We start from the raw sequence: 15,467 nt of genomic DNA, 5'->3' as shown, positions 1-15,467 counted from the left end.
TTGTAAACTTTTGAAACAACCAAAACGTTTTGTTCAGTAACAAACATTTCAGAGTTACAAACAACTTCCATTCCCAAAGTATTCATAACTCTGAGGTACTATTGTAGAAACAAAAGGAAATATTTTTTTCCACACCGTGCACAATTGACCTATAGAACTCCTTGCCAGGGGATGTTGTGAAGGCCAAAAGTATAACTGAGTTCAGAAAGGAGCTAGATAAGTTCATGGAGGATAGGTCCACCAATGGGTATTAGCTAAGATAATCAGGGACGTAACTCTGTGCTTGGGGTAACCCTAAACCTCTGCCAGAAGCTGAGGGGAAGATGGATCTCTCAAAAATTGCCCTATCTATACACTTCCCCTGAAGCTCTGGGTTTGGCCGCTGTCAGAGACCGGATACTGGGCTAGATGGACATTGGTCTGACCCGTTATGGCAGTTCTTATGTGAAATTGTTTTTCACTACATCTCAAGTTATGGTTTCATGCTTGAGTACATGTTACCTTTCAGGAATGTTATTTGAAACAAACAAACCTCATGTTAAACAACCAGGAAATGAGGAATTCAAGTTGCGCTTCTCCACAAGGTACCCAGGCTCCCGTAACTCTGCCTTCATAGAGATGCCAGGCTGCCATCTTCCCTCCTTTGCATGCAGAGCATTGATTCTAAAATTTAAACTATGAATGCCTGAATGCTAATTGTGCTGCGTTGTCAACACAGTAACTCTTTCTCTTTTCACATGACGTTTGCACAATAGCATAATCTGGGCACATGACGTTTGTAAAAGGAGACCTGCTAGCCTGTTTCCTGGCATCGGTAGAACTGGTTGCCACATTGAATCACAGGGCCTGGTTCTGAGGGCTTGATGAGCGCCATCTACAATGTACTGAATACCTTCAGCTCCTTGCCAGATTCTGCCCTTAGAGTGAGAGCCAAAGCCCTTGGGAAGACTCACATTGACTTCATGAAGCTTTGGATCAGGCCCTTAATGAGGTGTGGGAAATAATTGCCTTCACTGTGTTATTTGTCTAATCAGAAATTTGTAAAATTCTGTGTGCGTTCTAAGTATGATCCTAAAGAAGGTTGTGAAGCAGCACAACAATTATATGCTTAATGTTGAGGCTTTCTAGTCTTTGTGGTCACCAATAAAAGGAAGTTCTGTAGTGCTTGGATTAAGAAGTAGGAGTTTCTGATTTTGTAGGGCCCAGGTATGGAGACAGAGTTAAGATGGTTTGGGGGTCGTGTTTGAGAAGTGTAACCTTCACTCTGCATTTTATAATGTGTGAGGATTGTACGGTGTTGTTCTTAAAAGCTCTCATTCTTGAAAGGTAATACACACCCAAACTGCTGAGATGTGCCTGCCTCAAGTGAGTCTAGAGAGTTTTTCAGGCCTCCAACAAGCCAACGTAAGTCTGTCAGGGTCTGAAAAGGCTCAGGCCTCCTGTTGTCTGCAGTCCCATCCCTCTGCAGGTGTCCTAAGGTTTGCAGGACAAGGACTCCCTTCCTGCAGACCTCAGAGGTCTGCCGAGTGAGGAGCATATGAAAATTGGAGGGGAGTGATGGAGAATCCACCAGGAACCTCAATAAGTTGTTCCAATAGTTAATCACCCTCACTGCTCAAAATGTATTTCCAGGATTAATTTGTCTGGCTTCAGCTTCCAGCCATTGGATCATATTATACCTTCTTTGCTAGACTGAAGATCCCTTTATTAAATATTTGTTTCTCATGTAGGCACTTATGGACTGTAATAGACTCACCGCTTAACCTTCTCTTTGTTAAGCTAAATAGATTGAGTATCTTGAATCTATCACGAAAAAGCAGGTTTTCTAATCCTTTAATCATTCTTGTGGCTCTTCTCTCACCTTCCTGCTAACCGTACTCCCTCCTTATCCCCCATTCTCATGTTTAGGTCCCCAGTACATTTCTAGGTATCCCAAATATCACAGGGGTATTTGGGGATATTGGGCTAAACCTAAATACCAGTGATATTTAGGGAACTATTCAGCTGGCTGAATAGCACCCGTTAGGGACGATAGTTTCCTCTTGCATTAGTCCAAATGTTTTTTATCACACCTTTTGTCACTCTCCTATTGCCTGTGAAGTAGCATTTTTGGCATATGTGGGTCAGATTATCCAGCTGTCCGTTTCAGCAGTAGTAAAGGATGCGGCTGCCAGCAATAACATGTGCTTTAAACATATGGTGGATGTTATAAATTTCTGCTATTTTCCTTCATTTAAATGAATTCAACTCTCAGATACATTGGAGGATGGGAATGGGAAATGGGCCTGACTTCAGGGGCTCTGAGGCTCTCTCTATTTTCTGCATCACTTGTAGATTGGTGAGCTGAAGCACTGGTGTGGACTTGACAGCTCCCCAGAACTAGATCCCAGGCTGTCAGTTCCCATCTCTCCTTCACTTTTGGCTTCTGTTCTATATGTCTGAATTGTTTCTACTTGGCTCCCCAGACAGCAGCAGGGGCATTTGCAGTTCTTAGCCAACCCCCCGCAGAAGAACTTCTAGTAAAGGAAAGCCAACTTCTCTACTGTAAAATGCCCCCTAGTGGCAGTAAGTACACACAGCTGCTGCAGAAGTTTTCTGCCTCAAATGGGGGCAATGCATGAAGTGTGCAGGTTTTAGTGTGAGCCGTTAACCCATAAAGGAGATGGTGGAAGATGCAGGAATATCAGGGATGTACATGGGGATAAGCAGTGACTCTCAATCCCTACTCTTGCTAGTCCAAAGTGTTGAATCTCTGTCTGTAGGAGCAGTGAGAGCCCCAATGACACCAAAATGTAGTGGGGCAAGATGAATAGCTCAGACTTGAATACAGAAGCTGTGGAAGGTCTAGGGCCAACAGCAATGAATGGATACCAGTCACAGGGGTTTTGTATGAACAAGAAAAACTGTTCCTGGGATGTGTATTTGGGACTTTTTCTCTAGTAGCTGTACCTCTCAAATGGCCACTGTCTACACTACCAATTTGTGTTGACAAAAGTGATGTCGACACCCAAAAGTCGACATAATAAAAATCGCAATTTCGTGTTCACACTTGCTACTTCTGTTGGCAGATTGCGTCCACAGTGGGGGCACCATCATCAACAGTGTGAGCAATGCACTGTGGGTACCTATCCCACAGTCCTTCTGTCGCTAGGTCTTGTGGGATGATGGAGTGGATTGCGATGCATCTTGGGACATCTAAATATCCCGTGATGCATTGCTTTCTGTCCCAGAACTCCATGGGCTTCTGGCTTTCTTTTGTGGCAGTTTTTTCAGCGGCCCTTCTTTGCTGTGCACCCCGGCATCTTGATGAGAAGGGATGGATCCCGCACTGCTCTCCTATGCTCTGTTAACTGTCATGAAGACCTCGTAGAGGGCAGTGCAGTTAATTGTGAAGTTCCTAACTGAGGAAGACTCGCAGGTGCTTGACATTCTGCACGATATGGATAGGAGCAACTTTAGATAGCTTTTGGCATTCACAGAGCAGGTGCATAGGATAGATCGTCGCTTTTGGGCTCATGAAACAAGCACTGAATGGTGGGGTCGTATCGTCATGCAGGTGTGGGATGACGAGCAGTGGCTACAGAACTTTCAGATGCGGAAAGCACCTTCCTGGAACTGTGCGCGGAGCTGGCCCCAGACCTGTGGCACAAGGACATCAGAATGAGAGCTGCCTTCTCAGTAGAGAAGTGTGTGGCAATCGCTGTGTGGAAGCTGGCAACTCCAGACTGCTACCGGTCAGTTGCAAATCAATTTGGAATGGGGAAGTCGACTGTTGGGGCTGTGTTAATGCAAGTGTGCAGGGCAATAAATCACATCCTGCTATGAAGGACCGTGACTCTGGGAAATGTGTGTGAAATAGTGGACGGCTTTGCAGAAATGGGTTTCCCTAACTGTGGAGGGGCGATAGATGGCACATACATTCTAATTTTGACACCAGACCACCTTGAGATGGAATACCTCAATAGGAAGGGGTACTTCTCCATGGTGTTGCAGGCGCCTGTGGATCACCGTGGACATTTTACTGACATCAACATGGGGTGGTCTGGGAAGGTGCATGACGCATGCATCTTCAGGATCACCAGCTTGTACAGAAAGTGCAAGCGGGGACTTTCTTTCCTAACCAGAAGATTATGGGGGGTGGGGTTGAAATGCCCATAGTGATCCTTGGAGACCCTGTGTACCCCTTACAACTGTGGTTCATGAAACCTTACACGGGACACCTGGACAGCAATAAGGAGCAGTTCAACAACAGGCTTAGTAGGTGCTGGATGACAGTTGAATGTGCCTTTGGCAGATTAAAGGTACACTGGTGATGCCTTTCTGGCAGGTTGGACCTCACTGAGGCTAATATTTCCAGGGTCATAGCCGCGTGCCGTACATTGTGTAATTAGGGTGACCAGATCACAGGGATGAAATATCGGGACGCGGGGAGGGGCGGAAGGGGGGCGGAGCAAAAAAAATAAAGCAGTTTCGCAGGGGCGGGGGGCATTAGCAGGTCCCAGCCGCGCCGGGCGCACGTGCTGCCCACCCCAGGGCAAAAGCTGGCCCCGATGCAGAAGGGGCTAGGGATAAAGAGGGCATGGGGGGGGACAAGAAGCAAAGTCCGGGGCTGGCCGCGGCGCGGGCGTGCAAGGGGCCAGGGCTGGCACAGCCGAGCCACAGCAGCGGCCGGTCGCCTGAGGGGCTCCAGGCTTGGCAACGGGCAGGAGCCAGGGCTTTTCCCAGCCCTGCAGAGCCTCCCGCCCCCCAGCCCGCCGTGGGCACATGCGGCGCGTCCCGCCGCCGGCAGGGAGCCCCGCGCCTCTCCCGCTCGGCTGCGCTCCAGCGGCTCCTTCCCGGCGGGGCCGCGGCAACTTTCCCTTCCCCTCCTACGCTCCTAGTAGTTGCCCGACCCTCCTCCTAACCTCTTCCCTCCATGGAGAGATCCAATGGGGGAAGGAGGCGGCGGGGTGGGGGGGGGCGTGAGCGCCGGAGCGGAGGGCAAAATTGCTTTTTTGTCCAGTGTCCCGACCGAACATCGGTCGGGACGCGGGACAAAGAAGGAAATATCGGGACTGTCCCGATAAAATCGGGACGTCTGGTCACCCTATGTGTAATCTCTGTGAAGCTAAGGGTGAAAGGTTTGCTCAGGGGTGGAGTGCTGAGGCAGACTCCTTGGCCACTGATTTTGAGCAACTAGATACCAGGGCTGACTGAGGAGCCCAGAGGGGAGCTATTCGAATCAGGGAGGCTTTGAGGCAGCACTTTGACAATGACCACCAGTAACGTATATCTCTGTGTGAGTTGCTTTGTTACATTACATGTAGTTTTCCTAGGGGGGAAATGTCACCATTTGGGGCATTATATTCCTGTAATAAAGTGATTAAAAGGCCTGTGCATGTATTGGCAGTGCCTGCAATCTCACCTTGTAGGAAAAAAAAAGAGATGATTTACCATTATAAAAGTTTGCTTTTATTGCACAAGAAAAAGCACACACAAACACACAGATGCTTGGCAGGAAAGGAGGAACCAGGGAAGGGCAGACTTTCACAACTGTGTGTAGGTCCAGCTATCATTGTGAAAGTTGTCCAAGGGGGTGGAGTGAAGAGGAAACTGAGAAGTCCCGGAAGGTGGAAAGAAATGTGCGGGAGGAGTTTGGGGGGGCATGGAAAAGAGTTCTGAATGTGCTGCAGTAGAGGTCGAGCACTGATCTGCTCAGTCTGCTGCATTATTAAAGACTTCAGCATCTGCGTTTGCTCCTCCATTACTTTAATCATCTGCTCAGTAGCATTCTTAACAAACCTGTGATTCTCTTTTCTGTCCTGCTATTTGGCTTCCCAGCACTCCTTGCGTTCCCTTTTTTCTGCATTGGAGCACTGCAGGACCGGAACATGTCTTCTTTGCTGAGTCTTGGGCGCTTTCTTTTCTGGTGCAGACGCTTGGCAGGGGTGTGTGGGGTGTTCCCGAAGGCCACATCTGGTGAAGCACAAGGGACGATGCACAGAAGCGAGATTGTTAAATGTACGCACAGCACTGAAACATTTAAATTAAATACACCTTTGCAACATTGTCATCGCTTTCTCACTGACCCTAGCCAGGCACACATCTCTGCGAACACCCAAAGCATGGCGAATGTTGGCGGGGGGGAGGAAGAGGCGCTCCACATGGGGAAAAGAGCACATACTCTTTGCAAGGGTCATGGTGCAGCATTCTAGGGAACAAATTGTAAAATTCTCCAACACTTTTCCACATGTGGGGTAATTCTAGCAGACATCTCACTGCTAAAGGTAAGCAGGGAAATGAGGGTACATCTACTCCATGCTTGTGGCTTCCGCCCTGCTCCCTATGGTGCTTGTCTATGTGCCACTTTGGACCCATACAAGTGATTTCCATATGGCATGGGAAAGTTTCCTACAATGAGGGAAGGAACAAAGCTGCTCTGCCAGGAAACCTTCAGCAGAGGATTACTGAGTACCTCCAGGAAACTTTCTTGGAGATCTCTCTGGAGGATTCCCGTGAGATCTCGGCGCGCATCAATACCCTGTTCTGCTGTATTGATTAGCTACACAGGGAAATGTCCAGCTCACAGAAACACAGCCAGCCTCCCACATTTCTTTGCCCTGAACCCACCTCCGCACTACACAAGCCACAGACACTTTCCAGGAGTCTCATCTCCTGCTTCTTGCTCACTGCTGAGAGCAACTGCTGAGACTGACTAGGTACCTCTGGAGTGGAGAACAATTCCTGGCTGCCTGCTCCACCAGGCAACTCCACCGGGAGCTGCACATCCTCATCTAACTCCACCTCTTCATCAATAACTTCGTCCTCTGGGTTAGGTCCTCTTTCCGCCATCTCCGTGCCCTCCAAAGTATCCACGGGGCTCTTGGTGATGGAGGTGAGGTCACTACTGAGGATAGCATCCAGCTCCTTATAGAACCTGCAGGTCTTAGGTGAAGCAGCGGAGCAATGGTTTGCCTCCCTCACCTTATGGTACGCCTGCCTCAGCTCCTTAATCTTCGCTTTGCACTGCAGTGTGTCCCGATCATAGCCTTTTTCGCACAAGCCTCGATAAATCTGCCAGTAGGTATCCCAGTTCCTATGATTCGAGCGCAGCTGGGACTGCACGGCCTCCTGTCCCCATATACTGAGCAGATCCAACAGCTCCGTTGTGGTCCAAGCGGGAGAGCATTTGCTGCAATAACCTGCCATGGTCACTGGGGAAGATGCAATGAGACCTCTCCATGCTGAGCCAACAGGAAATGGAATTTCAAAAATCCCCAGGGCTTCTTTGAGGGAGGAATAGCTCAGTGGTTTGAGCATTGGCCTGCTAAACCTAGGGTTGTGAGTTCAATCCTTGAGGGGGCCATTTAGGGATCTGGGGCAAAAATCTGTCTAGGGATTGGTCTTGCTTTGAGCAGGGGGTTGGACTAGATGACCTCCTGAGATCCCTTCCAACCCTGATATTCTATGATGGTTAGTTACCTGGCTGTAGGGCAGTGGAGTTCAAACTGCTGACCAAAGCAATCAGGATGGGCATTGTGGGACACCTCCTGGAGGCCCATTAAAGCAATGAAATGAAGCATGGTGTCTACACTTGCACTTTGTCAAAAAAAAATGTAAGGGAAAAAGACATAAATCTATTGTGAGTATGGATGTATTTTGTCACCAAAACTGGGCATTTTCCCTCGCAAAAGTTGCCTTGCAGTGTGTACGCACTAACTGTTTTTGGGTTGACAAATGGCAGTTTTGGTGACAAAACTTGGTAGTGTAGACAAGGCCTTCATGTGATGTTCCTTAAATCGAGGCACATTTGAGAGGTACATTAGTATTATGCAAGCTGTATTCTTCCTCAAATGGATGCCTAAGCATCCTCATTCTACCTCTTCAGAGTTCAGTGTGATGTAGCCTAGTCCAGCCCTTATAGCTCCCTATCTTCATTTTCTAAGGGGGGATAAGCATCTTTACAGTCAACTTAAAGGGCTTGTTTAGTGTAACAAGGCTCCCTGTCCCAATTAGCAGAATCAGCTAGGAGCCTCAACTGCCTTCTCAAAGCCTCAGACAAACTGGAAAAGACAGCATTCCTTATTCTATCCACATTGCAATACAGTTGTCCTGCTCCCAGGGACTCTGCAAAGCCTGACAGGAATCCAGATGAGGATTCACTACAGCTCTTTTAAGTTTCCTAGGGCAGCCAGTAGGTACCTTTTGAAAGCATGATGGGTGTTTATTTTGATCTAGAAATCAAGACCAGTGTTTCTGATCCAAGACAGTTTACCTGTTGTGTCTCAAAAAGACTTGTACACATCCCTCCACAGAAGGGAATGCCCCTCTCGGGGTGGGGGGAGGGGGAAAGTACGCCTCATTGTCTGGCATGTGTGACACCCATGAAAAGGTTACACTGCTGGAAACAGTGTCTGGCCATCAGGGTAGATGAGTTGTTCTCCTGTTGTAATGTTTCTAACTGATTATACTGTCTGGGGAGTTACAATGGGCAGAGTTTTCCAGGTATTCAAATATTGGAATTCTCCCTCTTCATTTTCCTTGTACGGCTTTAATTAAGTTCAGTTGGTCTAATCTCATTAAAATCTGGTTTTCTCTATTACCTCTGGACTGGCATGTACTACTACTCTAGCCACAATACATTGCAAAGCAGGCAGCTCAAACCTAAGGAAAAGGTTGTACTACTGTTAGGATTTCCTGAAGTTCCTTTTTGCTAACTTGTTGAGATTCCTATTCCACTGTGGAATAGTAACAAGGTGGCTTTGGTGATGGAGAAGACTCAGACTGGCGTGTTTCTGAGGGAAGGGGAACTGCTCAGGCCTGGTCTACACTTAAAAGCTAGGTTGACATAGGTACAGCACTCAGGGTGTGAAAATTTCACATCCCTGAGCACTGTAGTTATACCGGCCTAGCCCCTGGTGTAGACAAGGCTAGGTTGATGAAAGGATTCTTCCACTGCCCTACTGACCATCACTTGGGAAGGTGGATTACCTACGGTTACGGAAAAACCCCTTGGTAACAGGGTGTGCTGAGTCAGGAGCTAACTTAGCACTCTGTCACTCCAGTCTCCACCAGTATATATTAATGGGGACCTTACTGGAAGGCGGATAGTTGACTGAGGGTGCCACTTCACTGAGGAGAGCTACAGCTGAGGGTCTGATTGAGGGGGAAGCAACTCCAACTCCTAGGATAAGATAAGCAGACAGAAAGGCAGTGCTGGGGAAGAGGAGGGAGCTGAAGGAAGGCAGAGATAGGCAAGACTGGCTGCTGCTAGTACTAGTCCCTGCCCTAGAAGCAAGTGGGGAAGCTGACTCTGGACAGTAAATGTATGTAAATAACACTGCAGGCTGTGGCCTGCTGGAAAAAACACAGTACTGTACAATATGGTGGTGGCAAAGGAGATCTAGAGTGGTTTTGGTTTGTGTTTAAAGCTTGAATGGTCTCTCAGTGGATTGCCCCGTGACACCCTCCTGTCACTGTAGGAAGCATCTACACTATAGAGCTGCTGTAGCTGTACCACTGTAGCACCTCTAGTGTAGACGTGATCTTAGGCCTCATCATTGCCCTCAAACTCCATAAACTGCCCTAATTGGTGAGTGATGGCCTGATGCCCACATGTCCTTAAGTACGTTTTACAGTTCCTCCTGGCTTCACTGATTTGCCCTGTGAAAAAGCTAATAAAAGCAAAATCCCCCAGCATCATTGTCACATAGGGAATGGCAGGAGCAATTGTCACAGTTTTCTGAGCTGCTTAGTGAAAGGAATCAAACAAAACAGCCACTCCAACATCTCCTTCCTTCTGCTGCTTTTTTCTAGCACTAATTCTCCAGAAGCTCCACTACTATGTTCATTGTTCTAATGATATTTTTGTGATTCCTTCTTAGCTTTGATCCAGCGCCTTTCCCCAGAATTAAATGCATACTTTAAAAAACGGCCTCTTATTTTATATATACATTTTCCAAGGAGGCGGTATGTTACCAGAGCTACTGGGGCTGGAAAAGGGATTGAGGGGAAATGCAACCAAAAATGGAGGCAATGGTACTAGGTTTGGAGGTACTGGTCAGGCTTCAAGGAGATAGATGGGTAAAATATTTGCTTTTCAAAGGTGAATGTTGGGCTAAATTTATATAATATAATTTTAAAAATGAATTTTCTTAAGATCCTGGATGGAACTAAAATGACTTGCTGACAAAGTCTTATTCAGTGGTTCTCAAACTGTGATTTGTGGATCAGTCTGGGATACAGATCCTTTCCTGTTAACTATTCTTAAACCCATGTAGTAAGGGTATGGTCCATGAGAAGATCTGGCCGTGGTGTTTAGAAATTTGGGAGGAGTGGTGACTCCATGAGGAAGTCACTGAGGTAGGAATTTGTCCCCAAAATGAAAATGTAGAACATTACTGATTCCTACATAACTTGGGTATTTACAAGTAATTTTGGCAGCAAAAGAGCTACTCAAGGGATATGGTTCTATTCACTTCTCTGATGCTTAGTACCAATGCCCTGGGTTTCCTACACTTATCTCTAAACTTTAAAGTAGTTCCACATGCTACTGTTGTTCAGTAAAAATGTATTTGGACTCATGGCCTAAGGAAGAAAGGGTCTGTGTCACAAAAATAATCCCCTGAGCCATCCCATGCCATCATGTCAGATTTTGTGTGGTTATTAGCAAAGCAAAACAAAACAAAACATGCCTGTGGTCTGTGTAGGACCCACAAGATATTGGGATTTATTCTTGGTGGTTTCTTTTTCCTATTTCAGTAGTTTATTTTAAGGAAGAAAGGGGCTAAGAGTTACAATAAGAAAAGAACTTCAAGGTGCTGTGGCATAAATCTACTTTGTAGATTAATCAACCTGACTGCATCAATGTCACAGAAAGTGGGGAGCAGACAGAATAGTTCCTCACAATCATCCATTCACCTGGTTACGGCCAACCATCAGCTTAATGAAGCTCAGGGCAATGTCAGTCCAAATCTTTTGGCATTACAGAGTGAAAATGGGATTAACTGTGTTCTGAGAGCTACCCGCAGGACTGGCTTTCTGATCTATGAGCCCCAAATAAGAACAAGGTCTCAAAATGCCGAGGGGGGGAGAGAGGTCAGGAGTACTTTTCCCCACCTTCCCCAAACCTGCTGATTGAGGGACAGGTTGGTGGCCAGTCAATTGGGAGTTTGCCTAAGGCACTCCAAGAAGAAGCTTACATTGTTTGAGTTTAAGGCTGGCTGTGACCTCAAAAGATAGCCCCTGTAATCAAACAGGAATCTTCTGAGCACTGAGGAATCCAGGCCACTGACTGACTGGGGAGGAGGAGGAGGTCGTCTTCATAGCAGCCTCATGATACACATGCCTTGGTGTTGGTAACCATGTTCCTTTTCTGTTTGCTCTGCAGATCCTGTGTGGGAAGGAGATCCCCCGTTGGGTGAATCGCCTAGCCTACTTCAGCTCGTGCATCCCTTTCCTCCAAAGTTGCCTCCCCAAGGAGTGGCTGACCCCAGCAGCCTTGCAGAGCCACATCAACCTCGGCCTCCACAAGGAAGAGCAGGAAGACACGACAGATGAGGAGTCCCCATCCACTTCTGCGGCTGCCTCAGCCTCAGGCACCTCGCGAACCTGTAGGCATACCCGGGTCTAAGCTGTGCCCAACATGCTCCCTTCTCTCGCTCTCTGGGTTTCTTCTATTTCTTTCTAATTTCCTCTCTTACAGCACCTTTTTTTTCACCTTCTTTTCTTCGCCCAAGAACATTGGGGGAAACACACTTTAATGAGAAGACGAGCTCTTGATCCTTCTCGAAGGGTTGTCACTACTGTTGCTTGGCAAAATGATGCTGAACTATAGCATTGTGCTGACGAGTGTGGTGGCTAACCTGGATTCTCCTCCCAAGGCCCCCTGTGCTCCTTGATCCACAGAAAACTGTTGACTTTTTGGGCACGAAAGCATGGGACTGGAGGGGAACCATACTGTGAAGTTCCTTGGCTGGAACTGTTTTTATTCTTTTATCTTCCCCTCTCTCTCCTCTCCAGTTCTGTCAAGACTGCCCCCCACCTACAGCATTCCTCCTGGACATACCAAATGAAGGAAGCAGAACCTCAGCTTGACTTTTTCATCTCTAAGACCAGCAACACGCTCCTACCAATCTTCTTTTTTGTAATTACCAGGTTTCTAAATCATTCGAAGGACAAGTGAAAGGTACTGCTGTTCTACGACCACCAGTTTTCTGTGTTAGAATTTAAGAGATCAGAGGACTGCCTTCCCCCCAACAACAATACCAAATTTACCTAGAAAACAAATGTGTAATGGTGATTTTTATTTGGTTACAACAGGGGGTGGGGGCTAATGCTTGGGGGTAGCTACTAAGTAGATGCAGGGGTGTTCTCTGGTGGATTGGTTCTCTTACTTCCCCTACCCGTCACCAGTTTCACATCCCTGGTTTGCTGTTTCCCTTCCTTTTCAGTGGGGTGTTAAATCTGTCTTCTGGCTGACTAGCCAGCTGCCTCTGGCAACCTGTGTTTTGGGGAGAGACTTTTGGAGTGAGAGGGTGGTGAGAGGGAATCCCTTGGGCAAATTGCTATTTCCTGCAGTCTTTCTTCCCAGAACCACAGAACCCAACATATGGGTCCCTTGGCAGCCATCTACCCAGTCTAAATTTAAAACCAAGCCAGGAAGGCGAAAACTATCTAGACAGAGAATAAACCAGAAGAACTAACATTTGTTCCCCTGCCTCAGAGGCTGTTTTGGGATGGAGAGGGCAGCTTGGAATCCTGTCAGGAAGCAGAGGATGCTGCACCATGTACATCCCCATGGCATCTTTTGTTACATAACAATCTCTTTATTTCAGTCATTTGGGATAGAAAAGGGGCAAGGCTGGTTGACCAACCACCCCAGCATTAAGAACAGGAGTACTTGTGGCACTTTAGAGACTAACAAATTTATCTAAGCATAAGCTTTAGATGTATTATGCCCATGATGATGGTTTCTGTGGTGGAGGGAAGGTGGAGAAGGGAGCAGGTACGCCAATTCCATTATTCAATCACCTAACCAGGAATTAAGTTCAGCGGCTACACCAGCATGGAAAAGGAAAATCTAGGTCCCTCTTCCCCCACCAGCTATGCAGAAGAGGAAGACAAGAGTCTGAGGATGCATGTGTAATGTATTGACTTAGGGCCTGATTCTTGGAAGTGCTGCGCACCAGCAGCTCCAGCTGAAGGCAGGAGGAGCTCTGGGTGCTCAGTGCCTCTGAAAATTAGGCTGTTAATGTGGATAATCCTGTCTCCTGCTGGTGGTCAGCCACAGTGAGAATAACAGCCTGCTAATTACAACCAGCTACGCAAACTACTCCATTAGCTCAAGTTTATAGAAATTGTGGGCTTGGTATTGAAAGTCCTGGGTTTGATCCCCACTGATATGCCTAATGTCTGTACATACGTGGCCTCAGTTTGTTACGTGTATGTATCTATATGCCCAGAGAGATTAAGGAATAATGAGAACCCTGTGAAGAGGTTGGGACAACTGCTGCATTCTTGGCAAGGTAGCAGACTCTAGGGGCTTTTGATGGCCAGAAATTCAATCCTTACGGTATGGTCTAACCTCATCCCCCTACAATGATGCACATGTGTACAATGAAACCTTTACAACATGCTTCTAATGTTTCATAATCTCTACAATGAATATTAAAAAGCTGTAGTTCCTAGTATCCCTGCCCAGATCCAAAGTCACATTCTCTGTTAACCTTGACTACCCCGGCTGGTACCCACAATCAGTACCCTGTTGTCAATTATTCCACTGCTCTTGGCATAGCTACCCAGAACCAGCACCACACACTATTATCCTGGGTTCCTGGTGTAGTTGCATAGAGCCAGCATCACATTCTCTATTACCTTGGTTTGTTCCGCGATGATTTACTAGGATCAGCATCATATTCTCCATTCAGGGCCGGCTCCAGGCACCAGCGCAGGAAACAGGTGCTTGGGCGGCCAATGGGAAAGAACGAAGTGGCGCGGTAGAGCTGCCGCCGAAGTGCCGCCGATCGCGGCTTTTTTTTTTTTCCTTTGCTGCTCGGGGCAGCAAAAAAGCTGGAGCCAGCCCTGTCTCCATTATTCTGAAGTTGCCAGAGCTGCTGCCGCCCAGACACAACATTACACAATACAGTACTGCACACTCAGTTGCCCTGCAGTGACTCATGTCACTGCCTAAACCAGCCATGCAATCTCCATTTTTTTGAAGTTCCCAGGGTCGCTGCCAAAAACCAGCATTGTGACCGCAGGTATGTGCAGTGACTGGAAGGAATTGAGTGGAGATCTCCCGGAGCTTTCATTTGAAGGGAACATTGCAGTCAGATTAAGAGGTAATAGCAAATAGTCCCTGATCAACTGCCATCCATCCATCACCCCAACCTGCCATCTTGCATCTGATCTCATATGAAGCATCACATTGGAAGTCCCAGATGGAATCAGGGCTCCAGTGACATACCTTTCCTAAGGAAAATGCTTTCTCGAAATATTTTACTAAACCGCATACATAACTATCTTTATTTTAATCCAGGCAAGCTGCATTCTTCCTCCATTCAAGCCTTTGGGGAGAGGAGACATTCTTGAGGTTGCAGGACACTCCTTTGGTGCAAGCTGTTAGCACTATAAAAAGATATATATTTTTGCAATGGGGACAAGGCGGTGAAAAAGAATCAAACCATCACTATGGCTAATTCATAGCTCAGAATGTGTTCTAGTCCTCAAAACTGCTGCTTACCTCCCCGCCCTGGCCAAGCTACCTGACCAACGGTGACCAGAATAAAGAAAAGCGACACTGTGGAAATAAGTATAATAACAATATTGTTACCTGTGTAATTAACCACATTTTAATGATTAAAATGGAGTTTTTAAAATCTAATGTATTGGTCCCCACTGGTGCAGTTTGTTTATTTTGGGCACTTTGCTTACCCTTCAGAGAGTGAAATTAAACTGGTTGATTTCACTTTCTGGTTCTAGTCACTTTTACTTCCTATTTCTCCTGTACTGCTCAGTGCTGTCCTTTGGGCTCCTAACACTGCCAGGGAAGTTTCAAATACAAACATTTTCCACTGGAAAAAATATATATGTTTGTGTACATTTGGAAAATATTTTTATTCATAATGTTTTGTTGCTCCCGACCTCTTTTTTCACTTAATTACAAAACCTAAAGTTGGGGCCAAAAATACTTGACAATGTCCTTTTAAAAGGAGACTCAGAGGAGCCATCTTGGCACCTTGAGACTAACAGCTGAGAATGATTCTTCTTATAGAGGGCGTGGTTTGCAAAGATGAGGTGATAAGAGTTCAGGCATGGTTATACGGGGACTGGAACACTAGCTTCATCCAAGAGGAGAAGTGTAGGACAAGAGAAAGAGAGGTAAGCAATAAACAGAATCTACTCTCAGAAACTATATTTCAATAATGCCAGCTCTCCTGATTTGGGGAGACATTTCTTTCAGAAGGCCCTTGTCACTTGGCTTCTTC

General features: G+C 46.7%; 1 protein-coding gene across 1 annotated transcript in view; it reads left to right on the top strand.

Annotated features, from left to right (window-relative positions):
* Positions 1-14,885, top strand: part of LOC128835880 (deubiquitinase DESI2-like) — an 82,705-nt gene extending 67,820 nt beyond the window's left edge. The window contains exon 5 of the mRNA XM_054025756.1: positions 11,369-14,885. Coding sequence (XP_053881731.1) covers positions 11,369-11,611 — 243 coding nt within the window. The 3' untranslated portion in view covers positions 11,612-14,885. The remainder of the gene's footprint in view (positions 1-11,368) is intronic.
* The last annotated feature ends 582 nt before the right edge of the window (positions 14,886-15,467 follow it).

This window comes from Malaclemys terrapin, chromosome 4 (genome assembly GCF_027887155.1).
Source record: "Malaclemys terrapin pileata isolate rMalTer1 chromosome 4, rMalTer1.hap1, whole genome shotgun sequence".
Lineage (NCBI taxonomy): Eukaryota > Metazoa > Chordata > Testudines > Emydidae > Malaclemys > Malaclemys terrapin.
The sequence above is the reverse complement of the archived record's forward strand: the minus strand, read 5'-3'. Positions and strand labels throughout refer to the sequence as shown.